This window comes from Neopsephotus bourkii, unplaced genomic scaffold (assembly GCF_033783945.1).
Source record: "Neopsephotus bourkii isolate Nb327-2 ecotype Australia unplaced genomic scaffold, CSIRO-AGI_Nbou_v1 NB_1526, whole genome shotgun sequence".
NCBI lineage: Eukaryota > Metazoa > Chordata > Aves > Psittaciformes > Psittacidae > Neopsephotus > Neopsephotus bourkii.
The window spans coordinates 7,378,928-7,405,613 of NW_026902002.1; the positions used below are offsets into that span (position 1 = coordinate 7,378,928).

The window sequence follows — 26,686 nt, forward strand, 5'->3', positions numbered from 1 at the left end:
TCCTGGGGGGCATTGGCAGACCTCTTTTTCCCACTGATGTCTTCACACTCCTGGTTTTATTTGTTCCCCCCATCCATGCTCCTGCAGGCCCACTTTCCCTTGCCTTGGGAGCAGGGTTAGTGCAGCAGGATCTGCCCCTGCAGCAGGCCTTTACCCCTAGCCCTTGCTTATGGGTGCTCACCCATCCCTTGGGCATAGGGCCACAGGGCTCCATAGGGGACACACTCCGCAGCAGAACAGGGCTCATGAGCCACACGCTTGAAGCATCCCTGGGACTGGCTCACCTGGGTTGAGCACCCCTGGGAGAAGCAGAGGCACAGTCCAAGACTGAGGGGCGCAGGTGCTGGTTTGCATTAACCACTCCCCTACAGAGTCCACCAGCCACTGGCACAGCTGGGATGGGAATGTGCCTCCCCCCATATGATGTCCCTGCCACAGGACACAGACAACTCAGGTGCCCTTGCTGGGGCAATAAATCCTCCTCCTGCATGTACCTGCATGCACAGGGGAGCAGCATGAGTCCAAGACCCAGCAGGGAGCTGAGGGACCCGGCTTGGAACAGAGCAGCTCCCATACCAGGAGATGGAGCTCACATGGACGGACCAGGGGTTGCACCAGGGGAAAACCTGGTGACAGAAGACATATGAAATGGAGAGCTGCAGAACCACTGCTACCCCTGTCCTACCCCCTGAGCTGGTTGACAGCACCCTCTCTGGGGGCAAGTGCCTGGCAGGCAAGCCCAGATCTGAGAGGAGAAGATGCTGGCAGGTGGGAGAAAGCAGATTCATAGCTACAGCTGTCATCACAAGCTACCATCCCATGGCATCCCCATCTCACCACCCACCTTGCTCCGCATGCTGCTCCCTCAGAGAGGAAATACAAAAAGCAGCTGGCTGCTCTCGCCCTGGGACTGGCTGGCCATGGCCCTGCAAAGACCCCTTCATTCCCCTTCTACAGACACAGGGGCTGCTCCGGATGTTTTAGTTTCCCCCTTGCTGCCAGGAAGAGCAGGCATCGGGACTCTGCTGGCCCAGCCCCAGGGAGCAGGGCATCCAGAGGCATGGGTCCTGCCCTAGGACAGTGGCACCGCAGGCTGCAGCCTGCCCATGGCAGTGCTGCCTGGCACAGGAAAGTGGCCCCAGCCCCAAAGGAAGCACTGAGGACATAATGGCTGGAACAGGAGAGCAGAGGTTAATGGATGGATGGATGGATGGATGGATGGATGGATGGATGGATGGATGGATTGGGTGTGGAGGGGCAGAGGTGGTGCTTTATGTCCAGGGAGCATCTGTATGTGTTCCAGGGCTGCTCTCAGGCCTGGGAGCTTTCATTGTGTTAGTGGCTCGGTTGTCCCCAGCCCCTTGAAGGCCAGAACCCCCTATACCACCTGCCCACTAACCCTGAGAGAGCTACTGCAAATGAAGGGTGCCCCTCAGCCCAGCCAGGCTGCCTTTGCCAACCTGCTGCTGCAGGAGCTTCACCTGGTTCCAGACACCAGCACACGGTGTGTCCTTGGTGTGGGACAAGGATGCTGTGTCCCAGGATCTGGGAGTCCCTTCATGCACACCCCACATACTGGTGCTTAGGGTGAGGCACAGCAGGGGCTGGGAGCTGCTGTCCTGCCCCACAGCAATGAGCCATTGTCATCTCCTCACTGTCCTGCTGCAAGCCCTCGGACAGCAAGGAATGGCTTGAGGGGGAACCAGCAGCACCAGGGGCTATACCCCTGCCTGGACACTTCAGGCCTAGGAGGGACAGAGCAGGAGAGGGAATTACCCAGACACAGCCCTTTATTGCAAACTCCCAGAGCCCTGCCAGGGCATGGCTGTCCCACACCACCCAGCAGCATGCCTCCCTCTCCCCCCTGCTCCAGCACTGGCTCCACCATGAGGCAGCCTGAGCAAGCTCTGCACCAGGAGAGAGGTAGAACAGAGGTTCCTGAGACATGGCTGAAGAAAGACGATGCCCCATCTCCCTGGCTGGAGACACCTCGGGAGGGAACAGTGAGCTGGGCAGGGCCTGCCAGGTGGTGCAGGAGACGCAAAGCACCCATGGGTGCTCTGCACTGCCTCTCTTGGATGCTGGGGGGAGCGGAGACCCTCAGGCTGGGTGGCAGTGATGCTTCAGCTGAAGAGCCCTTTCGCCTTCTTTGGCTTGGTCTTGGCTGCAGGCAACCGGGGCTTCTGAGCTGGGGAGGAGGTTGGCTGGAAGCAAAGGGGAGGCACTGTCAGTCTCTCCCCCTGGGGGTCACACAGGATGGGGGTGTGTGTGCAAGCCGTGATGCTCCTGTTATCAATGTGGGGAAGTGCAAATCACACACGTGTGCAAACACAAGGTCCCCAGCCAGGGTGCATGGGATGCAACATGCTAGGAACCAAGCAGAGATGCCCTGGCTCATGCTGGAAAAGCATGGGGCTGGGGTGTGAGGGGGGAAGGGAGATGCAGGCCTCATCCTGCCATTGGAATGAAGAGGGTATTTCTAGAGCTGTACTCACTGTGATTCCCTCACTGGAAGATGCTGTTTCATCTTCCTGGGGTGGAGGTGGTGGATGGGGATGCCCTGTGGTTTCTGCAGGAGGTGCCGGGTCCTCAGCATCCTCTGGTACCAGCAGAGATGCAATTTGGGATTGAGGTAAGGGAGCATGGAGCCAAAACCCCCACCAGGAACAGTGCCTGTGTGTGGAGCTCAGCCCATGGGGGAAAGCAAAGTGGGGTGAGCTGCACTCAGGAACCCACTCCCCTTCCCAGGGGATGGGGGCGCAGCCATGGTGGGAGCCAGTGCTTCACGCACTCCCCATCCCACAGCCAAGGAGCTCCTCACCTGAGTGCTGCCGTTTCTGAGCCTGCCTGGCCTCCTGCTCTGTCACTGTCCTGTAGAGCTGCTGCAGAGTGGAGGCAAACGCCTGCCCTTCTCCAGCACCGCAGATCTGGGGCAGGCTCTGTAGGGGGGGAGAGCAGAGGCACCATCAGCCTGCCATAAGCAACTTCCTGCAGGACACCCTCCCATGATGGGGCAGAGAAGGGGCCATGCATCCCTCTGCCCAGTGGGCTCCATCTGCTTCACCCCAAGGACCACAGCACAGCTTGCAGGGCCAGCTCTGGCACTGGTCAGGCTGTGGCTGCTCCCCAGCCATGCACACACGAACACATTAATGTGCACACAGGCACACTCCTGCTCCAGCCATTGGGCTGCCTTCCCATCCCGAGGCGGACAGCTGAGGCTTGCGAGTCATTCATCAAGCACCAGAGATAGACTGCAAGGGAAGGCCTGTAGCTTCCCTGGCTGGGTAGCACAGGGGCTCCAGCTCACCAGTAAGGCCAATGAGCCCTGGGCAGGGGAAGGACCTCGGCATGAGGTGCAGACAGGGAGCCCCTGCCTCTCATGGCTGCCTCCAGAGATGTCTATGCAGGCAGCACAAGCATCCCTGGTGGCTCCATGGCGAGTGAGGGTGATGTGATAGCGAGATGAAGGATGCTCAGGTCTCAGCCTATCAGGGTAGCTCCTGCCTCCCTGCACACTTTTTTGCTCTATCTAGACTTGATGCAGGGAAGCCCCCTTCCTTCTGCCAGGGCTGCAGGATGCCAGCCTCACAGTGTGGGCCATGCCAATGTGCATGGGGGACCTTGGTGTGCGTGATGGGGAAGCTGGGAGGTCGGGCAAGCGCCACCCTCCACTGGGAACATAATGCAGCACATAGCTTCAAACACGTGCAGGGACAGGGAAATGTGTGTGTGCCCCGGAGGGGGTGGCTGCACCAGGGCGCGAGGAGCAGGGCATGTGTGCACACATGCGGGTGTGTGCATGCAGGGGGACTGCAAGCACAGCCATGTGTAGAGGAGCATGGCTGTGGGTGCATGTGTGGCTGGTTGTGTGGTTGTGTGTGTGTGTGTGTGCACGTCAAAGGTCTGCACACTGATCTCTGCTCCGCTCCACACCCAGACAGCAGGGGAACAAAGTGTACCAGATAAGGCTGGATCCTCTCTGGGTCGGGGGAGTGGGGAGGGGACATGGACGCTGAGACCCACTCAAGGCCAGAGTCCAAGCCTGGCTCCAGGTTTCCTGTGTCAGAAAGGGCAGGCTGGGCCCCCTCGCTGCTACCTGCCAGCCAGGATGGGCTGATGGCAGGGTGGGGTGGATGGTGTCCAGAAAGGTGCCTTCTGCTGGGTCCCACCCCTCCTGCTGGACCTGTGGGCATGTAGGACATGCTTCAGTGTCTGCTTTTTGGCCAGCTTCTGTGCAGGACCTCCTGTGTCCCTGCCCTCTGCCACAGGAGGGAGTGATGCTCTGGGCCCCGGCCGCTGCCAGCATCCCCAGGATTGCAGGCTTCTGGGCAAACACACCCCTTGCAATGCCTCCTTGCCTGGCCCCCCACAAGGTGCCAGGGAGAAGGAGGGATGCTGAGGACTTGGGACGCCCCGGGGACGCTCTGGCCTTGGGTGTCTCGCCCCATAGGTTGCACCTGAAAGTTGCAAAAGCAGCATCTGAGGCTGGGAAGGCGACTGCACTTCAAAGGCAGGCAAGGGGCTGGCAACGGGTGGCCAACACAGCCCAGATCAAAGGCAGAAGCTGGAGCCATAACTCACAGAAAAGCAAACAGCAGCTCCCAGGAAAGCCAGGAATGGTGGTGGAGTGAGCAAAGTGTACTAGATGATAGCACTGCATGGGTCAATGCCCCAGGAGGGCAGGAAAGTCCCCTGTGGAACCACCGAGCCCTGGGTGCCGCTACCCTTCTGCCCACCCATTCTCCCTGCCACCAAGGGGGCCCTGGGGAGTGCCAGGGAGATTGGGTAGGCTGTGTACCCAGGCGTAGGGTGCTGCATACCCCAGCCAGGAGGTGGGCTGCAGTGCAGGATGGCACCTGGGACATGCCCTGGCCCCATGGCTGTTGAGGTTGCTCCTCTTCCCAGCATCCAAGCAAGGATCCAAGCAGGGCAGCTGCTGTCTCACTGCTCAGCAGCAGCTGCCCAGAGCCAGCACAGTGTCCCCATGGTGTCCCTGGGATGGGGCAATGCTGTGGAGTGCCTGCTGTGCTTGCAACAGCCCAGTGTCCCTGAGACTGGCACATGCACAGGCACCCTGGGGAGGCAATGGGAGAGGAATGGGCATCCTTGGTGGCACAGGGCTTTGCAGGTGCAGGGCACCAGGTGCCCATGCCTCTGGGAAGAGTCCAGCTCTCACAAGCCCAGGGTGGAATTTGGGAGTCATTGGCCACCTCCTGGCACTGCCCTTCCCGGCAGGCTCAGGGCTGCCGGAGCTGATCCACGCCGGGATGGGAGGGCTGCGCTGCACAGCCCCAGTGGGAAATGGGGTTATAGCCAAAGCTGGAAGCATTTCCCTGCAGAGCCGTGACTCAGCAAGGGAGCGCAGCGTGCTGTGCCAGCCACCGGCCACCTGATGGCCCCGGAGGCTGAAAGGCACAAGGAAGTGTCCCCATAAGGGGCTGAGTGGGGGAGAAGCCCCACGTACCTGTCACTTTGCTCTTCTACCTTGCCCTACTACCCCAGCACATCCCTGCACTGAACCCTGTTCTTCTTGTCCCACTGCAACGTCAGCCCTGGCCTCCAGTCCCTTGTTTTCCTCTGATTACCCATCTCCAGGATAAACACGATGCCCGAGGTCTGTGGAGCAGCCCAAGCAGAAAGCTGACACACAGGAGTGATGCCCGGGGAGCTGGCACAGCTTGCCCATGTGTTATGACTACCTGGCCACAAGGCCAAGCAGGATGCCACTGTATCAGGAGTGACTCAAGGCTGCGACAGCGGTGCGGGAGGTTCTGTAGCACACCCTGAACTGCGATTAGCTCAGCCGGGGGGGGTGCCTGGTGAAGGGGGGGCAAGTGTCTGTCTGATCTCGCACTGGGAGCAAGCCACGCTCACCATCAGCCCTGTAGTGGTGGGAGCAGTCACAGGGAGCTGGGCTGCACCCTCACTCACTGCCCCCCATCCTGGAGAGCTCTGCTATGTGCTGTATCCCAGTGGGAAGGGGGCTGGCAGGGCTAGTGGTGGGCAGCATACAGCATCCATCACCCAGGCATCCTGCCTTTCCCTGTCCCTGCCCAGATCCCCTTCTCAAAAGGCCACAAGTGATGGCAATTTGGACGTCCTCTTGACAGTGTGAGCAGGAGGGGCACGTCACCCAGCCCGGCAGCATGCCACTGCTGCACAAGCATCACCTTGCCCTGGGCGGGGTTTGCAGGCTAAGCACCAGAGTCTAAATCGGTCATGCTCAAAGCTGGGGACTGACCCTTTCATTATCACACCAGACGCTCGAAGCGGTTACCAACTTTCTGCGCTACAAACCCCACATTGCTGTTTTTTAATATATTTTTAACTGGAAAACGGAGCAAACGGGGCCTGTTTGGAAATTACAGCCTGGCTGCTGTGGCTTGTATGCCAGATCTGCCCACATTCCCGTGGCCGGCCTCAGCACATGCTCCACTGGGGCACTCTTAATAATTCCGGCTGGGGCTGGGAGCCAAGGGGTGTGGGCTGGGGGCGGGCATGGCTTCCCTGGGCTCCCCCTGCCAGTGGGCTCTGCAGAAGCAGTGTGATGGAGTTGTGGCCCAGGAATGGCACATCAGCGCTCCACAGATGGGCACGGCCGCTGCCGCGCTGGCATGGGCGAAGCCTGGCAATGCTGCAGCTGGGGAAGGGCTTCATGGCTGGGGCGTTCCTGTGCCTTGTGGCCAGGCTGTCCTCAGTGCTCTTCACTGCTTTGTCCATGCTCATGGGAATGGGGCTGGCGTGGATTGCTGGGTGGTTGCTGGGCATCTCTGCCTATGGCCTTGCCATGTCGGTCAGGCTGGGGAGGGAACAAGCCCAGGATCTGCATACATGAGCACTGATCTATGCTAGCCACTCACCCAGCCTTTGCCAACACCTCCAGACCAAGGGATCCCCCAGGATTCACCTGCAGAAGGATAGAGATGGAAGGGGTTGAACTGCTCTTTTCCAGCGTGGACTGAGGTCAGGAAAAGGGACAGCTCATTCCCCTGGGATGGAGCTGGATGCCGTCAGCCTGGCTTCCCACCCCAGCTCCCTGGTGGGGCAGTGACCATCTCTCTTAGGGGCAGAGCTGCCCCACACTGACCACTGATACCCTTTCCCAGCTCCCCTGGCCCTTGGATCTGCTTGTACAGTGCTGCAGCAGTCCCTGCTGTGGGTGTTTGAGGGACCTGCCTTGATCTCACAGTGTCCCCATCACCCCCTACCGCACATGGCCCTGGGGACAGGCTGCAGCAGCAAGGAGAGCTGGCAGTGCTGCCAGCCCGCCCGGGGAGCAGGATGCCCCGGGCTTCCCAGGCAGGGAGCCAGGCTGAGCACACCTGGCAGGAAGCGGCAGTGCCGGCAAGGGAAGGCATCCCGAGGGCTGCCGAGAGGTGAAGGGGTCACTCGGGGAAGAGCTGGTGGTGAGGCCAGGATGGAGCATCACAACCCGACCCAGCCCAGCATGGCACTGCACGGCACAGCACGGCATGGCACTCTTCCCAGTGCCACTCTGGCCCTGCTGCAGGCAGTGTTTTCCTTTCCCCCTGATTTTCGGGGCCTTTCCAGCAAGCAAATGTCAGGCACATAAAGAGCGGCACTGTGAGCGGAAGATGGAGCGAGAAGGCCTGCCCGTGTCCCTCCGTAAGTGCTGTCTCACACTTCATCAAGGCAGCCTTTGCAAGCGAGGCACCCGCTTAACAACCAACAGTCTATGTTGGCCGGCGACCGCAGCAGCCCCGCCGCTCAATACCCTTTTCTTTCCTCCTTGTGCTGTTTTCGCGGCTTGGGTTACAGCTCTGCTCGCAGACACTGAGCAGAGGGGCGCGGTGGCAGCGGGGGCAATGCGTTGTGCTGCCACTGCGCTGCACTAGGTGTAGGTCCCCCCCCATGTGGGGATGCTAGGGAGGGGTCCTGGCCCTTCCCTGCCCACCTGCTGCTGCTTCCAGCTCCCGGGGATGAATCCCAGGGAAAGAAGGGCCAGCGGCGGTGCAGAGGTAGGGCAGGAGGTCGCAGCATTTCCTCCCCAGCCATGTGAGGACCAGCCCAGCAGGAGCAGCCTGGGGCTTGGCAGAGGGCTGGGGGTCAAGGGGCTTTAGTTCCTACCCCATCACACTTGGAAAGAGGCCATTCCACCATCCTGCCAGCAAAGCCACAGGCACCTGAGCCCTCCTGCTGCCCAACTGCCAACAAACGCCCTGAAAAAGAGTGGGGGTCCAGCAGCACAGCTTTGTCTCCCCGCCTGGGTGATCCTGCAAGAACCTGGCCATGGCTCGGAATGGTTGCTGATGGCACCCCCAGCTTCACCCTGTCCATGGGCATTTGTCCTCCCATCCAGCAGCCTGTGGGGCAACAGCAGGAGAGCATCTGGGGCAGCTGGTGTTGGGTGCCAGTTTGCAAGGGAGCTGGGCAAGGAGGATGCCCCGAAGATCATCAGGTCTCAGCACACCAGGACTTGTGAGGACTTGCTGCTGGCTTCAGGAAGGCAGAGACACAGGCTGATGGCACGTGTGGGCATCACTTTGCCAACCTAGCCCACCACTGACACAGGGCGCCTTCTCCATGGGCCAGTGCGGGCAGGGGAGGGCCTGGGCAAGCCCAGGAGCAGAAGGCATGGAGACCTGGTGGCCAGGGTCCCTCCTGTCCCTTGGGGGCCAGCTCATGGAACCCTCCTCTGTGTGAGGAAGCTGGGTGGCTTACACTGCCTTGTTATTGTAGGGTGGCTCGGTGAATATGGACACATCACCCAGGTTTATTATTGTAGGGTTCCACTGCAAAATGTGCCAGCTCATGCGGGTTTATTATTGTCTGTCCAGGAAAACTGGACACATCGTTCTGGTTTATTATTGTAGGGTTGCTCAGGAAGCCCAGCCAGCTCATCCCAGCTTGTTATTATTGCACAGGGCTTGCGGGGGGCTGGCCGGGAAACTTCCTGCAAAGTGGGGTGACGGAAAGGGAGCCACACCTGGTGAATCACAAGGATGCTGTGTGGCGATAAGGAACAGTGAGGGGTGGGATCCAGCACCCCGCCTCCACCCGGTGAGGAGAGGCCGCTCACTGACGGGCACAAACACATTTGGATGGCCTGAGAACCATGGGGCAGCAAGGCTGGCAGAGGCAACAGTGTGGGTCAGGACTGGGGTCTGGAGGAGCAGCCCGCAGACACCTTGGGAAGTGAAACCTGGGGTGACAGGGGGAGACCCATAGGGATGCTGCGCCCAGTGTGTCCCTAAACCTGGCACAAAAGGGGTTAGCTGACAGGGCCCAGAGCGGAAGCTGGGACCAAGCCAGGCAGGATTAGGGGCTTTGGGGGGAATCTGGGTGCGTTCAGGACTGGGATGAGCCAGAGGCAGGCGGCCGCTCCACCCTGGCAGCTTTGCAGTTCCTCCCAAACAGGGGTGCAGCCGCAGGGGCAGCCCCTGGGGACACTGCCCCTTTGTCACCCGAAACTGCAGCAGGAAGCAGGGGGTCAGCAGGGCTCGCCCATGGCTGGCTAAGGCAGCTCCCAGGCACCCGGCCCTGGCAGGGCTGGGTCTGACATGCCCTAGCAGCCCTGCACTGCTGCTGGCACAGCCACCGTGTCACCATCACTTCCCCTTGCTCTGACCCTGGGAACAGCCACAGCAGCTTGCCTGCATCACCCAGGCAGTGCCCAGCTGTGCGGGGTGCCCAGGTGTCCCCAGGCAGTGCCCAGCTGTGCGGGGTGCCCAGGTGTCCCCAGGCAGTGCCCAGCTGTGCGGGGTGCCCAGGTGTCCCCAGGCAGTGCCCAGCTGTGCGGGGTGCCCAGGTGTCCCCAGGCAGTGCCCAGCTGTGCGGGGTGCCCAGGTGTCCCCAGGCAGTGCCCAGCTGTGCGGGGTGCCCAGGTGTCCCCAGGCAGTGCCCAGCTGTGCGGGGTGCCCAGGTGTCCCCAGGCAGTGCCCAGCTGTGCGGGGTGCCCAGGTGTTCCCAGGCAGATGTTGGTCCGCAGCCAGGCAGCAGGATTGAGTGTCAGGCAGGCTGTCCGTGCACGGCAGTGGCGGCAGGAGGCCAGGCTGCCCCGCGAGCACACAGCCCCTTCATTCATGGCAAAAAATAGCCCCCCGGGGTGTGGTCCAGCCTGGAAAAGCCCCCTCCAGCCCTGGCCAGCCCATGTTTACTCAGTAGCAGGGGGGGGGGACGGGGACACAACACGATGCACTGCCCTTCCCCTGCCCACTGGCTCTGTGTGCCATCTCTCTGCCAGAGCAGCTGCTCTTGGACGAGGTTCCCTGGGTCCCCCCAGCCAAAACACACAGGCTGGGGGGGGGGGGGGAGTGGTGGCAGACCCTAAAAAGCACTGGGTTTGGCTCCGGGAGGGGCAGCCCCTGGTGATGTAATGAGAATTTGCGAGTGGCCACATGAAAGGAACTTGCTGCCCAGGAAATCCACAGGTCTGTGCTCCGCCAGACAAGCCAGCGATTCTTCAGTGGGCCAGGAAGGAAACCTCGGGGAGCCCAGGCCAAGCCTGCCCTTGCTCTGGGGACAGAGCATACCCTTGCCCTGCAGCCCCCCAGGGTCTCCATCCCTACTCCACAATCCCCCTGTATCCGTTTTTCAGCATCTCCAGCTCACAGCAGCCTAATCACTGACCCAAATTGGTACCCCTGGGGACCACTACCTACTCTGCAGTCCTCAGAGCACCAAGCCTCGCCCTGTAGACTCTCAGCATCTTAATCCCTGCTCTGCAGTCTCCAGCGTCCGGACCCCTGCTCCACAGACCTCAGACTCGTGATCCTCATTCTCTAATGGCTCGGGGGACAGCACCCCCATTTCCATGGTGCTCCATCAAGCTGGGAGTGGCATGTGATTTAGGGCCAGGCAGAGCTGCCACCAGACAACACCAGAAGGGGATGCAGCAGGGCAGCAGATTCTCTTTCGTGAGGGATTATGCTGGGGACAGCTGGGAACACACAGACGCAGCCCCCTGACCCCCTCCCCAAGAGCCAGCCGGGATCTCTCCTGCTCCGGCAGGCACTGCAGATGTGGGCTCTGAAACTGAATCTGCTGCCCAGGGCCTCCCCTCCCCATTTCCCATGGGCGCAGATGGATGTGATGGGGAGCCTCTGCCTTCCTCCTCCTCCCAATGCAGGAGACACCTCTGGCCTCCCATCCAAACTCAAGAGTACCTGCACATCCCTGCCCCACCATACATTCTGCATCACCATGGGAACATGGTGATGGAGCTGCCTCCCCTGCTCCATTGCTGGCTGCAGCCCAGAAGGAGCCGAGTGGCAAGGGAAGATCAGGATGGTTTTGATTCCATGCCCTGGTGCATCCCATGCACCATTTTAGGAGGCTGCAAGCATCCAGGCGTCCACCTGCAGCTTGCCCACAGAGACACTTTCCTGCTCCGCTTGCTCCATCTCCCCCTGCACAGGCACAAGATTAGAAGACCTCTCCACTTCCCCAAAGCTTCCTGGGGGCCATTGCGTACCCCAGGCTGGTGCCCCAGCACATGGGGACACCGGCAGGGAAATCCTCTGTGGAGCAGTGGGCACAGGTGCCTCCACAGCATGTGTTGGGGCAGAGGGCTTTTGGGGCCAGCTGAGTGGCCCCAGTGACAGTCACAAAGGACCCTGTGACTGAGACCCCTCTGCCCTCTGCAGACAGAGGCAAAAGGGCTGGCTCTGAACGGACCACAGCCTGTAACATGTAGGATGTGGGGCATCTCCATTCTCCTGGTACCCAAATCCATCCATGACAGCATGGAGGAGACAGGGCCAGCAGAGAGGAGACAGAAGCCCCCAGGTCAGCACATTCCCTCTCCTCCTTGGGACCAGGGTGGGACATTTGCTCCCGGTGCCCCTGTCCCAGAGAAGAGAGGGGACTCAGTTTCTGTGCCCGTCAATCAGGCACCTTTCACCAGAGCTAAAAATGCACTCGCAGAAGGAAAACAAAATAAAAACACAAAACAAAACAGAGAGGTGAAAAATTCCTTGACATTTCTGTCCTGTGATTCCCCAGGGCTGGCAGAGAGGCAAGAGCCCCCTGAGTTTGTCAAGCAAACACTTTCACACCCTCAGCCGCGTTCGGCACGCTGCCGCTGGAATGCCAAATATATATTTAAGCCCTGCTCATCAAAGGAGCCTGTTCGGAGTCGGTCTCGGGCAATGTGCGTGTGGGTTTGGCCCAGAGAGAAAGCCAGAGACGCTGAAGCATTTCTTGGGGATGGGAGACAGCTTGAACACACACATGCACGTGTGTGAGATAAATGACAGCCTTCAAGGTCGTGCGGCTGTAAGGTCGCAGGCTGGGCACGGGATACCTGCCCGCTGCGGCACTCACCCTTATCAGCTCCTGTCGCACCACAGGGTGGGGATGTTTAGGCTGGAGAGAGGCCAGCAGCCATTCTGCATTCCAGTGTGCTATAAGCTAAATGAGCTCAGCCAACAAAGCCAGGGTCCGAGGAGATGAGCAGGAAGAGACATTGTGGGAGAGGACAAGCTTGCAGGGACATGAAGGGCTAGCACCCCATGAGGAGCTTATGAGCATCCTCAGCCTGGGGACAGCACTATGCAAGAGGGAGGTGCAGATCCAGTGCTCCTGCCGGTTCAGGGTTGGTGTTTGCCATGGTGCCACAGCATCCCTGGCTGCTGCGTGGATCCTGCTCTGCCACCCCCTGTCACTTGCTGCACACAGGTCATCGCTGCTCATTTGCTGCCAAACCATCCCAGCCCCTTGCTTGGAGGGGCTGAGGGCAGGGGGCTGGCAGCTTCATCTGCCCCACAGCTCCTCCATTGCTGGAATGAGCTGTCTGGGCACAAGGAGCACTTTGAGAACGGGGCTGCAGGTAGAAAAGGGGACAGCCTTTCTGCATGGACCACTCCTGTTCCTCAGCCCCCTCCCCTCACGAGCATCCCCTCTGCTGCAGATGGGCAGATTTGCCCATCTCATGGACCACCTCAGAGTCAGAGAGATGGGGGGGCTCTGCCTTCCTCCTCTTCTGCATGGGGTTTGCTCCCCGGCCATGGCAGTGCCATGACACTTGCAAAGCCCCAGTGCTGGCTGCAGGGCAGGAGCCAAGATGCTCCATCCCCACCTCTGACAGCAGGTCTGGGAGCTGCCACACAGAGGCTGGAGGGCAGGGCAGGAGCTCCGTCTCCAGAGGTGATGGGCCAGGCTTTCCCCTCTCTGTCACTTCCTCAGCCAGGAGCAAAGAGGTTTTAACCTAAATCTTGTATCTAATCCCAGCTGACGGAGCTGCAGGTCAGGGTCTGGCCAGGGGCTGGAGCCGGCCAGGGCAGGAGAGATCATTGTCATGAGCAAACAGAGCACAACAGTGCTGTGAAATCAGGCATTACATGCCTGTCGCCCAGGGCAGGACCATCCCGTCCCGTCCCATCCCATCCCATCTGGCTGCCCCGGAGCTGCTCTGGTTACGGCAGGGGGAATCTTGGCACTGGTGCAGCCATGACCCAGCATAGCCATGCCCCCCAGCCGGGTTCATCTCCAGGTGAGGGGAGGCACTGATGTGCCATGGGTTGGATTTCAGGCACCTGCTGCTAATAAAACACTCTGTCAGGGCACCTTCGCCCTCTCAGCCCTTGGAGAGAGGGATGGAGCTCCTGTGGTGCTGTATGGGGGGGGGCACAGAGGGCTGCAGGGGCTGGGAGCCATTGCCCTGACCCTGCCCCATGCTGCATCCCTCTGCCCCTTGCTGCTGCAGCCCCATCCATCTCTGTCCTGGCAGGTTTGGCCACTGCAGCACAAGTTGCTCCTCATTTTCAAGGGCAGGGGGCATGATGCTCCAAGCCCCACTGTTCCCCCATGGGCAACGAGGAACAAAGGCCTCTGTCACACGCTACTTTTTTCCAGCCCCCTGCCTACTTGTCACACTCCTCCTTCCATTTGGGCTTGCCTTGCTCCAAAGGGTTCACCCACCCCTTGCCATCTCCAGACAGCAAAACCATGCCCTTTGGCTAAATACAGGGTATTTTAAAAGCCTCATCCCTATTTTTCTAGGCGTTTTCTTCCATGCACCACTATCTGTCATCAGCAGCACTGGAAAACAAGGTACCCAGGGTGTCTGCATCTCCGCTGTGCTTGTGTCAAACCTCATCTATTTGCAGTCACGCTCTCCTGGACCACCATCACCTTCCAGTCTAGAAATTGGTTTATCTTTAACCTTTGTAATAACATGCTCCAGTATATTGTCCTCTGTACAGTGCCAGGCTAGGAAATCCTTCTCCACAACTTAAATCCATTGCCACCCCCATGGCCCTGCTCTTTGCCAGCTTTAAAGATATGAGAGGACTCGGCAAGCTGGACTGTGCTGGCTTCTGCTGCTGCCCCCCCTTGCCAGACCCCAGCCTTTGGTGGGGCTGCTGGCTGGCAATTTCCATAGCCACTGGAGCACTGTCCAGGACAACCTTCACCCTCCCCAGCCAGGTCCTCCCACAGCCTCAGGGGAACAGGGCATCTTTACAGCCCCCTCTGCACTGCTGTTATCTGCCATCGTCTCAAAACATGAGTGTCTCTGCCAGACACAACAGCGATACTGGGTGAGCTGGTTCTTTGCTCTACAACAACCCCAGCTCCTCCAGCAGCTCCAAACCAGGGGGAGCAGCGTCTCCCCAAACCCCTTGCCTCCAGGAGCCAAGAGAGAACCTCTGTGAACACCTGGAAACTCAAAGGGCAGCTCTCAAGTTAGACATCAGAGCCGAGGCAAGGGCTGCTGCTTGCCCTGCCCTGCCCAGGCTGGCTCCCGGAGCTGGTGCCCGCAGCCACTGCCTCTGACCAGGCTGCAGCTTGCTCCGGCACAGGAGAGCAGGAATCAATTACAGGGCTGGCAGAGGCAGGGCTGTGCCGGGGCTGGCGAGCGGCACCAGCTCCAGCGGCCGCAGAGCACATGGCACAGCACTGGAGGCAGCCCGCCGGCCGGCCCGCGCCAGCACTGAGCACACATGTGCCGCTGGCTCCTGGGGAAGAGGCAGGGGAACCACTTGAAAGCCATGGTATGAAAGCGCTGGTAAACCAGGGACACGCCTCAGCTCCACACGCTATTCATAGTGCTCTGCGTGCCCACCCTGGGGGAGTTCAACCCCTGGGGTGCGGGCTTCTGCCAAGGCAGCCCTCCTGTCTGCCGTGCAGCCCCATAGATCCCCAGCAGGCTCTGAAAATGGTTCCGGACCCACCTAATAGCTGAGATGCTCTAGGGTGGGCTCTCCCGGCTGGGTCTCACAGCATGGCCACATCAGCTTGCGCTGGATGCATGCAGCACACTCAGACAACCAGCATGTACAGCAGGAAGGAATGAACCAGTCCCACCATGCCAGTCTGGTGACGAGGAGAGCCAGCTAAGGCATGGTCACTCCTTGGAGCCCCACTGTCCAGGTGGCTGTAGCTGGGTTGGGGGAAGATGTCCCTGCTCTCTCCAGGGCAGAGCGGAAAGGCTGTGGAGAGGCTTCCCTCAAGCTTGTAGGCTGGTTTCCTTGTTGCATGGGAAGCTGTCAGGCCTTGCCCTTATGTCCCAGCACCCAGCACCTCCTGGGCATTTGCAAGGGCCTCTTGAGTCACTGCAGGCAGAGGAAAGATGAGCTTGCACTGGTGAATGATTCTGCCAACCTACAGCTGGGGCCTCTGAAGGGCTTTAGGGAAGGTGGGCAGCAGCGTCTCCCAAAGTGCCAGCCCTGCATCCTCTCCTGCCAAGCAGCATGTGCAGGCACAGCTCTGAGCCTGACCCCAGCTCTGCCAGCTGCAGACTGGCAAGAGCAAGCCATTGGGAGAGATGCCAGCACCCCTGTGACACGGCTGAGGGGTCACAGGGCAGGGGACAAGGCAGACCCCTCCAGTGGTCCCTGGAGCACAGACTCTTGCAGGCCCATGGGGCAGGACGACCACTGCAGTGGAGGTGACAGCTGAGAAACAAGCCAGGCAAGCATCAGGTCACACCATGACAGTGGGGATGAGGACCCTCACAGCTAGGGGAGCCAATGTGGCCATAGCCCTTTGCCTCCTCAAAGAGAGGTGTGGAGGCTCTCAGCATTTCCCAAGCGCTGTGGGATGAAGATGCTGCACACACAGCCTAAAGTGGTGGTGACCCCCAGGCAGGGGGTAGGACCGTGATGTAGCTGCTGCTGGCTCTTGCCCCAGGTAAATTGATTGCACCAATAATGTGGCAACGAAAGGGGACCAGGCAGCTCCTCCAGCCCATCTGCTCCATGCATAGCACATGTGCCACTGCCCTCCTGGGTGCTGCCGTGGCCGACCCTGCCTGGACACCAGTGATGGGAACAGAGCCCTTCTGGACTGTTTCTTTGGCACCCACGTGTCCTGATGACTGCCCCTGAGCGGACCCAAGTCCTTCCTCCAGTGACCACAGAGGGGAAAGTTTCCAAATTAAAAACCTAAAACTGGCAACAAGGTACCCATGGCAGGAACCTTTTAAACTGGCCATTAAAGTTTATAAGTTAGACGGGCACCAGGAGCGAGCGGCGGAGCTGCAGGAAAACAGCCGCCCCTCCTTGAGCAGCCTAACCACGGCTGTCCCCAAAGCCGCAGGGCTGACGTCACGGCATGACTTCACCTCCACCATCACCCACTGCCTGGCGGGTCCCAGCCCCGTGTTTACCCCTGCCCGTCCCCACCACTGTCCCTCGGAGCCCGCTTTTGCCTTTGAGGTCAGTCGGCAGCCCCGGGGCCTGGCGAGGAAGAGGAAAAGAACAGAGCAAAAGAAACCAAACTTCAGTGCCCACAAGGCGGGATGTAAAACACGGAGCCCCAGCAACCGAGCTGTGGGGACGGTGGGCTCTGTCCTCCTGCCTCTCCCCAGCTGCATTCTCCCCTTCCTGCCCCCAAGCTGCTGGGAAAAGTCCAGCAGCCAGGGCTGTGCTTGACGTTATTCTCCCATTTTCACACAGACAACATAATCTGTGCCATCGGAAAGGTGGGCTGCGGGAGGGTATCAGACCCAACCAGTGTCCCATCTTGGCCCAGGACAACGGGATGCACCGCAGGTACCTGAGAAGATCCAGCCTCTGTCCCAGGAGATGGTACAGGGTGGTGAGATGCACAGCCTGTCCCCAGGTGCAGCTGGAAACATGTGGCCAGCCCTGAGATTTTAGCTAGAAGAGCTTTGGGAGTAGCAGAAACAGAAGCCTTGGGTGCCTGAGGCGCAGACCGCGACGGCACCGTTCCCCTCTCCACTGCCAGCGTGGGACCACTTCAGCTCTAGACCTCTCAAAGAGGAGCCACCAGCGCCAGTGAGGTGTTGCAGGTGTATGTAAGCTGCAAGTTTGCTTTGCACAGCAGGGTGTGAGAGCAGAGAGGAGGATAAAGCACCATGGGCAGTGATGCTGGAAGAGCCCTGGAAGAAACACTATGGTTGTTTTTGGAATGGCTATGCATGGGGACCAGTGCTGAATCCAATAAGCCCTGTACAAAGCCAGTGCTGCACACTGGAACTGGCTCGAATGATGGAATGATGCTCTCAGCTTGGAGATGCATGCTGCCAGAACATGGGTGAGAGCCACAAAAGCCACATGGGTTCAGGAGGGGCAAGGCTGTGTGGCCACAGAGCTGCCTGCTGCAAGCCCAGGGCACCGGTCAGAACAGGCTGGGAAAGCCACTGTCCCCATCGGCTGCTGTTCAGAGCCACACGGGGCACATTTTGCTCACTGTCACCTCCCGGAGTGGTCTGCGGGTTGCATTTATAGACTCAGCCACAGACACTAGTCCTTGTCCTCTGGACTGCACAGCACTGCCCCTGCATCTGGAGCATCTCCAGGAGCAGGGAGCTGTGCCAACCCCCTCTGTGCCCCGGTGAGTTGGTGCACATACACGAGCTGCTTGCACGGCTCCCCTCGAGCATCAATAGATGGGGAAGTGCACACACACACACAAACAGGGCAGCCTCTGCAAACAACTGCTTGTTAAGTTAAAATTAAACTCTGCACAAATATTGACCTTTGGAGGGGACACAAATCCTGCCGATATATTTACCAGCTTTATAAATGGGCCTGACCACAGTGCCCTATATGCTGAGATGGAGGAGACGAGGGCTGCAGAGGTGCCCAAATGGGGCCCATCACCCCTCTTCCCCCAACAGGGCTCTCTCTGGACAATTCCATGGTGCACCCCACCCTGAAGGAGGAGGGATGGTGGGCATGAGGATAAACTGGATTCACTTTTCCTCCCAACTCACGGTTTCTCAGGGGAGCATCCAGCAGCTCATGGACATGCTGGAGCACCCAGGGGAAGCTCTTGTTCCCTCTGGGCTTGTGAAACTGGTTGAGCAGAGCAGTCCTGAAGCAGCCCCTCATCCTCCAATCATTCCAAACCTTTGCATTGACCAAAGCCCACTGTCTGGCAAGGGCACCCCCTCCAAACCTCAGCTGCTCAGTGTTTGAGCAGGCTGCTCTGCCCAAGAGTCCATGTCCACTTTGCAGTGTCCAGCACATCCCTGGGGGTTCCCATCTCCTGATGGGGACCCAGAGCTCGGGGCTCAGTCCTCTGTCTGGGATGGCTTTGGGAGCTGCAGAAACACCAGTAGCCTGAAGCTGAGGGAGCAAAAAGCACCCAGTGACCAAAATGATGTGAAGAGGAGGCATAGCACTGCTCTGTAGTGGGAAGTCACCAGAGTAACTCAGAAGGGCCCAGCGTGCCCAGCTGAGCATACTGGGAGATGCAATGGGACTGGGAAAATGCTTAGGGCACGGTCTTTCCCCAAGGATGGCTAAATCAACTCAGCTATCATGGGAGAAAAGTCAAGCTCTTCTCAAAGCCTACACCTAAAGTAAAGCAGAGATGGCACGATGGAATAAAGGGTGTCTTTTCAGAGGGTACAAATGGCGTGGCACAGGAGGCAAGAGCATTTCTCAATGATCTTAAACTCTTCAGGGCAGTCAGAAGAACTGCTGAGTGCAACAAGTTGCTATTGAATAGCCGGGCAATGAAGGATGGATGAAATCAGTGCTGATAAATGCAGCACAAAGGACATGGGGAACAACCCCAGCTATGTGGTGCATGGCTCAGGGGAGACATCCCTATGTTAGTGCAAGGGGAACACACCAGCCCAGGGCTCAGCAAGAGGACCCTGTGTGTCCCGAGGGGCTCAGCAAGAGAGGAATAGGACCCTGTGCATCCTGAGGATACCAGGATGAGGCCAGTGTGCTCTGGGCTGTCACTGCCCCTCAGTCCTTGGCCACAGAGGATGACAGGGCAGTGGGCACAGGGTCCAACTGAGCACACACCAGCAGGCAGCAGTGCTTGGTGTGCAAGAGGGATGATGGAGGCTGGATTTAGGTGGTCCCAAGGAGAAGACTGTGCGAACCCATGCACAGCCAGACTACGGGTGAAAAGAGGGTGTGCACCAAGAGCAGTGCGTGCACTGGCTGGGCAACGGGAGGAAGGCTTGTGCCCACACTGGCTGCCTGGTCCCTGGCCCCAGGGATGCAGAGAGGAGAGCACGGCACATACAGCAGGGGATGCCCAAGTTCCAGCTCTCGGAAATACTGAATAGAGTCTTATTCAAGCTGATGTAAAACACTGTTAAAACACACAAAAATCCTTTGAGTAATGGGCGAGCGGGAAAGAGGCATCTATAATTAACAGTAACTGTTCGAGACGGTCGCTGCCCAGAGACGTGTACTGTGCAAAACCACTTGAAAAGGCCTCGTCTGAAAGGCGAAGCCTGGGGTTTTTCAAGAAGCCCGTCATGTAACGATCCTGGCCCTTCCAAAATAATTTTGCCATATTAAAAAAACCCAAAACCTCAGCTTAATCACCCTGCAGCACTGGGACTGGAGAGCTCTGAGAAGAGGGGAAGGGAAGCACAACCGGCTTCCAATTAGAGCCTCGTTAGAAAGGAAAGCTGGGGAGCTATTAGAGAGTGGGCCAGCAGTGAGCTGAGCCAGCTGCCAGGAGACCCACTGCAGGAGAGGTGTCCCCACCAAACCTGCCGCTTCTCCCTCTCTGTGGGTGCGCTGGGACCCCAAGGGTGGCATGGTCCCAGCTGTGGGCACTTGGCCTGAGCAGATGGGGAGAGATGGCTGCAGTTGCACTCCTAAAAGCCTCATGGGGATGACTATGGAGCTGTGCAGGAAGCACCAGGGATGGGAAAAAGAGGAATTGGGGCTAGAAGGATGCTGCAGCTGGAGAAGGGAAGTGAAACAGGGGCCTGTGGACTTCCATGCCTCCTCCCACCCGCAGGGGCAGAGCTGGGACCAGAGACTGCCCCAGCCTGCAAGTCCCCATGACACCAGGATGGAGCTCCCTGCTCTGCCTAGCCCTGGGTTGCAGCTGTAGGTGGAGAGGACAGTTCCAGTCCCACTGTGAGCACATCATTCTCCTGCCCCTGACACACACCTTGCCACCTTCCCAGGGCCCTGGCTTACCATCCCCTCCCACACCAACCAGTGTCTCCCAGTGCTTAGTGTGCCTGCAGCCCAAGGATGACTTGTGCAGTGGCTACAGCCAGTCATCGAAGCACCAGAGCCCAGCGAGGTTGGCATCAGTGCCAGAGTATCATCACCCACAGCACAGGTTCAGCCACAGCATCCACTCCAGCCCGGCCCGTTTACTTCATCAGCTCTGACTTTAATTGCGCTTACCAGTCCTGCCTGTGCCAAGGCACTGGGCACCCATCGCCTGCCTGCAGCCCAGCTCTGTGGCAGCCGGGCAGGAGGCATGCTGCCCAAAGCAGCCTTCCCTTCCCATCCCACAGCCTGGGACCCATCCAACACAAAGTTAATTTCTAACCATGGGTAACCACGAGTGCCCGAGCTGGGATGATTTATCCCCTATCTGCCTGGGTTGGATTTATGAGCCACACATCCCCTAGGCTGCGATAAAGGCCATGTCTGTGCTCCTCTATCACCCCCCCTTCCCATAACCCCTCTGTGCAGACTCAGTGTCCCCCTCCTTGCCCCCCCCCCCCCATTTACAAGCCTTCCCCAGCATGGAAACCTGACAGCCCACAGAACAGTAAACAGCACAGAAAATAGCACATGCTGGAGGCCAAGTAGAGACACACTGACCGGGGAAGACACAAATGGTTCCTGCTTTCGGGACCTGTTCAAGGAAACAGAATGGGATGTACCCTGGGCTCCCACCAGCCTTCAAAAGGGGAGAGGGGAGCTGCTATTAGTAGCTGAGCTGAGGCACTGATTGTATGCAGGTCTGGGTTGCATGGTGCCACAGCCATGCCAGGGATGTCCAAGCAGCAAGGAGCAGTCCCCGTGGCACTGGCAGCCCTGTATGGGAGTGGGCATTTGCCCTACAAATGGGAATTCACATGCAGGGTGGAAAATTCCTCATCCCATCAGTCCAGTATGAGACCAGGAAAACTGGGAACTCAAAGTGGGGCCAGGGTATGTTTGCCTCTGCCAAACAGCACCAGGCATAGGAAGGTTTATCCTTGCACTCACTTGCTCCAGTCCATCCTCCTCTGCAGGCAGTGCTCACCAGCCTGGGCACTGGGCAGAGTCTCATGGGAATGCCCTGGGTTTGGACTTCAGGCTGCTCCAGGGTCTGACCGCAATGGTGATGAAGGCATGTGTTACCTGGCTTCTTTTTAAACAGGGTCTGAGGCTTCTCCACCTGTGTTGGGAACACGAGCAGCAGCCCCTGAGCAGCGCTGGGCACTACTGCAGGGCCAGCAGCCCCTGCAGCATGCCAGAATGTGTGGAGGGCTGCATTTTCTGACCCTCTGCCAGCCAGGGGCTGCCTTGCCCAAGCGAAGATGCTCTGCATGCACAGCGGCAGCCAAGATGCCTTGTACGGCAGTGTCACTGCCCCATCAGCCAGGATGGCATCACCCGTTGCACCACCACCGAGGGCTTATAGTCCCTGCAGCCAGCTGGATGCACAGCCCAACAAGCAGGCAAATGGACCAGATCCTGGCCATACAGGTTATGGTCCTGAGCTTCACTGAGCAGTCCAGCCCAAAGCAACCCCTTGACAATGGCAGCCAGCTGCAGAGGGAGCGTGGGGCAGCAGTGGCAGCCCTGGGATTTGCAGGATGAGGCTGCAAGGAGCAGGATGATGAAGCTGCTCACCAGCCCCCTGCCGCCCCCAGGCCTCTGCTGTGCTGATAGCGGCAGCCCCAGCAAGGGAGAGAAGAGAGCCTTGTTCTGGGGCCAAGACTAAGGCGATTCAGTGCTGTGCTCCCCTGAGGTTTCTCGGGTGAAACCTGGCTCTGTAATGGCTGTGTCTGTAAAATGTATGGAAATGCCCATAAAACCTGTATCAAATGCTATATGGATATATATGGATATATGGGGAGAACTATGAAATTAGGAGCACACGGGGAATTTGGGCAGGACGGCTCCCTCTGAGCCGTAAAAACACACAAGTGAAAGGCAGGGGAGGCAGCAGCGCCGGGAGCTGCACAGACAGGCTGGCACGGCCAGGAGCCAGGGGAAGGGCACCGCGGCTCCGTGAGACCTGCGCCCATGGAAGTCCTCCAGAACAGAGGGACCTCTCCATGGGAATGCATGGGACAGACCCCTGCAAAGGGCTGGGGAAGCCTCATCAGGGCTCCCCAGCAGCCCAAACCCTCTCTGCAGACAGGAGTTGGGGGGGCCTGGCTGTGGAGAGACCCCAGCAGTACCCCTGAGCCAGGGGCAGCTTGAAGATGGGCTGCCAAAGTGATGAGCAGGAGGCTGGAGATAGGAGATGCACAAAGCAACCCACTGCAGTATCTGTGTCTGAGAGCCACTGGGAGTCTAAAGTGAAGGAGGAGAGGACAGAGGAGAGGTGAGGGGAAATGGGGAAATAATAACTGATCCTGGTTGGAAAAAAAGAGCCGGCACCAGCTGCAGATGCATGGTGGAGCAGCTGATGGCATCCCCAGAGATGCAGCAATCTGTATGTCCCTTCAGGGATGCCCTATTCCCAAGAGTGAGAGGACAGCATGGCACTGACTATAGAGCAAGTGACTTCCAAGGGCATGCACCAAGTGCAAAGCATGCGTGCCACCCCAAACACATAGTACTCTTAAGATGGGCCCACAGCACAAGATCTTGGGGCATCTCCATTTGCCTACTGGACCTCATGCCCTCCTCTTTAGAGGACGTGATGTAAGGACATGGGCAAAGGGACATGCTGAGCAGCAAGCAGAGCCTCCCTTGATCAGCATCCCATCATATATACCTGTCATGAGTGAGCCACGCTGATTCTAGATTGCAGATGCACCTTTTCCTATAATCTCATCACTTCGAGAGCTGAGGTTTTAGGAAAATCTCTAATATCAACAAGTTTGCAGCAAAATCATAAATGAATAGGCAAAAAGAGGGCCCTTGACAAGGCATAGGCAATAAATGACGAGAGAGGGGGTGAGCTGTGGCAGTTTGCTGTCAACACGGATGCTGTTTGCTCCCTTCACCAAGCTGGGCAGCACCCAGTTGGCTTCAGTCCTTCTTGCCTTGCCCCAGAGGGGGCCGGGGAGCTGGATCCCACACCCAGCCCGCTGTTGCTCCCACCAAAACCTCTCACTCCTTGTAGCCTTCCTGAAGCAGAAAACAGGCTCAGAACCCTCAAGTCAGGTGCCTAACCCCACTCATCTGCCCTGAGAGTGATGAGCATGGACGGAAATACAGGGTGGGATCATCCCAGGCACATGAGGCTGATGCTGTGGCAATGGGGGAAAGCTCCTGGGCTGCTCCACCCACATCCCTGCTGTGTGACAGCCCCTGCAAGGCTCCCCACTGTGCCACTAGCCAGGGTCAGAGCACAATCCTGTACTGGCCCTGATGCACAGAAGCATCCCTGTCACAGCACCTGCAGCCAGGGTGATGCAGAAACACAATCCCATGTATACAGGGATGCAGTGCCTGGGACACAGAGGTGCAATGTCTGGGATGCAGGGATGCAGTGCTGAGAACGCAGAGATGCAGTGACTGAAACAGAGGAGTGCAGTGCCTGAGACGTAGAGGGGCAGTGCCTGAGACACAGAGGTACACTGCCTGGGATGCAGGAATGTAGTGCCCAAAACACAGAGGTGAATGCCTGGGACACAGACAGTGTCCAGGGTGCAGGCATGCAGTGCCAGGGACACAGGGATGAGGGACGAAGTGCCCAGGGCTGGAGGTGTGAAGTGCACGGAATGCTGGAATGCAGAAGTGCAGGGATGAAGCGCCAGGATGCAAGGATAACAGGATCCAGGGATGCACGGACACAGTGCCGCAATGCAGGTATGCCGGGATGCAGAGATGCAGTGCCGAGATACAGGTATGCAGGATGCAGAGATGCAGTGCCGGGATACAGGTATGCAGGGTGCAGAGATGCAGTGCCGGGATACAGGGATGCAGGATGCAGAGATGCAGTGCCGGGATACAGGGATGCAGGATGCAGAGATGCAGTGCCGGGATACAGGGATGCAGGGTGCAGGGATGCAGTGCCGGGATACAGGGATGCAGGATGCAGAGATGCAGTGCCGGGATACAGGGATGCAGGGTGCAGGGATGCAGTGCTGGGATACAGGGATGCAGGATGCAGAGATGCAGTGCCGGGATACAGGGATGCAGGATGCAGAGATGCAGTGCCGGGATACAGGGATGCAGGATGCAGAGATGCAGTGCCGGGATACAGGGATGCAGGGTGCAGGGATGCAGTGCCGGGATACAGGGATGCAGGATGCAGAGATGCAGGGTGCAGGGATACAGGGATGCAGGATGCAGAGATGCAGTGCCGGGATACAGGGATGCAGGATGCAGAGATGCAGGGTGCAGGGATGCCGGGATGCAGGGTGCAGAGATGCAGTGCTGGGATACAGGGATGCAGGATGCAGAGATGCAGGGTGCAGGGATGCCGGGATGCAGGGTGCAGAGATGCAGTGCCGGGATACAGGGATGCAGTGCCGGGATACAGGGATGCAGGGTTCAGGGATGCAGTGCCGGGATACAGGGATGCAGGGTGCAGGGATGCAGTGCCGGGTTACTGCGGTAGCAGCGCCCATCAGGCTGCCGCTGGCCCGGGCCAGGGCGCCACCTGCCGCGCCCCTGTCACACACCGCGGCCGGCAGCACAGCACAGGAGCCACCGCGGCGGCCGGCGCTGCCCGCCCTGGGGCCACCTTACAGCCCAGCGCAGGAGGGGTGCAGGGCAAGGCTGGGTGCTCCGGGGGTGCAAGGGTCAGGGTAAGCAGAGGGGACACTGGCAGCAAAGCCGTCAGAGAGGAACAGAGAGAATGGAGGGGATGGGATAGAGTGCTACAGGGGATGGAAGTACCTGAGACCCTCCTGGCGCTCTGCTCTGCAGGCTCTGACTCAACCCAAGGACTTCCAGAGGCACTGGGCAGCTTTTGGTTTAGGGGTGCCCCACTAAGGCAGGGCTGTTAGGCAGGAACAGGGCTGCAGGGCTGAAGACTGTACCAGGGTGCAGGGAAGAGCAGGGACACCAGAGAGTCTCTGTTCCCAGGCTCTAGCCATGGATCTGCTCAGCTCTCAGCTCAACTGAGCAGCCACGAAATAGGGCAGCACCCAGAGAAAGACAGTCCCCAAATGCCCAAAGCTTATCCCGTGCCAGGAACCGTGGCCCTTGCTCAGCCCTGGCTGTTGGCAGGTTGACACTTCTGGCTCTGCATGGTGCCACCTTCCTGGGCACCATGCTGCCAAGCAGGTGAAAAACAGGCAGAGGCCCCGCAGTCGAGGGATACAACATGAATATGGATGAGGTTGAACGGGCTCATGAATATTAATGTACATTGTGGCTTCCAGGAATATCAGCTTAGCACAAAGATCTAATACTACTTTTGGCCATGCAAATGCAGTGATAGCCTCATGTAAACCCTACCAGGACCGTGCCAGGCATGCCCCAGCCCTGTCCCTACCCCATGCTTCAGCTCTCCAGCATCCCGGGGCAGTGGGATCCCTGGTCACCCTGCAGTCCTGTAACACAGGGAGCAAGAGCCAGGAGAGCAGGAAACTGACTACTCTGTGACCATGGCACCTGCACCGTGCCAGGCACTTGTGCCCCAGCACCCCAGGTGCCAGCAAGGGATGCTGTCTGGGGAGTAGGGGAGTGTGTGGGGCTGGCCAAGAGTGCACTGGCTGCCTCCAGCCCCTCTGGGCAAGGGGTATCCAAGGTGGCACCGTCTGCATGGGCCAGTAGTGCTTTAAAGAGTGTAGCTGATGGTTACAGAGCCAGAAGGAGGATTCCCCAGGGAGCTAAGGGATGCCTGAGCATCCCTCCAGCCATGCCACCAGCAGGCTCCAGGGGAGCAGGCAGGTGTGGTGATAGCAAGTGGGATGTGACCACACTTGGGACACCCACCTCCTCCTTGTCCTTGGGCAGGACAGCACATGGGGAGCAGCTGTCCTGAGGCTTCCCAGGTACCCCACGCCAGAGAGCTCCCAGGCTGGGACCTAAGGCACAGCCACACTGAGGACCATGAGGATTTAGGGATGCTCCTCCAGACCCATCCTTCCTCCTTCTACCCCAATATCCATGGCATCTCCCCGCAGCAGCCACAGCTCCCAGGGCCACAGGACACAAAACAGCCAGGCACTGCTGCCAGCAGGGACAGAAACAGGAAGGATTTTAGAAGTGTGTAAACCTTTTGCAGAGCATCCCCACTGCATCCCCCCAGCTCCAGGCAGGAGGGTGCTGCAGGTCACCTGTATCCCCTTGGCGAGGCTGGTAGCCCTGGGGATGGTGTGGCAACCCCTGGGCTCCTGGTACAGCACAAGGTGACACCCAGGCCCGTGAACCCGGGCAGGCACAGGGAGACCTTCTAGTCTCACAAT

General features: G+C 58.9%; 1 protein-coding gene across 1 annotated transcript in view; it reads right to left on the reverse strand.

Annotated features, from left to right (window-relative positions):
- Positions 1-1,943: 1,943 nt before the first annotated feature.
- The window catches only part of NHEJ1 (non-homologous end joining factor 1), a 43,652-nt gene continuing 18,909 nt past the window's right edge, over positions 1,944-26,686 (reverse strand). The window contains exons 6-8 of the mRNA XM_061370238.1: positions 2,822-2,939; positions 2,496-2,599; positions 1,944-2,204 (exon numbers count right to left, since the gene is read on the reverse strand). Coding sequence (XP_061226222.1) covers positions 2,124-2,204; positions 2,496-2,599; positions 2,822-2,939 — 303 coding nt within the window. The 3' untranslated portion in view covers positions 1,944-2,123. The remainder of the gene's footprint in view (positions 2,205-2,495; positions 2,600-2,821; positions 2,940-26,686) is intronic.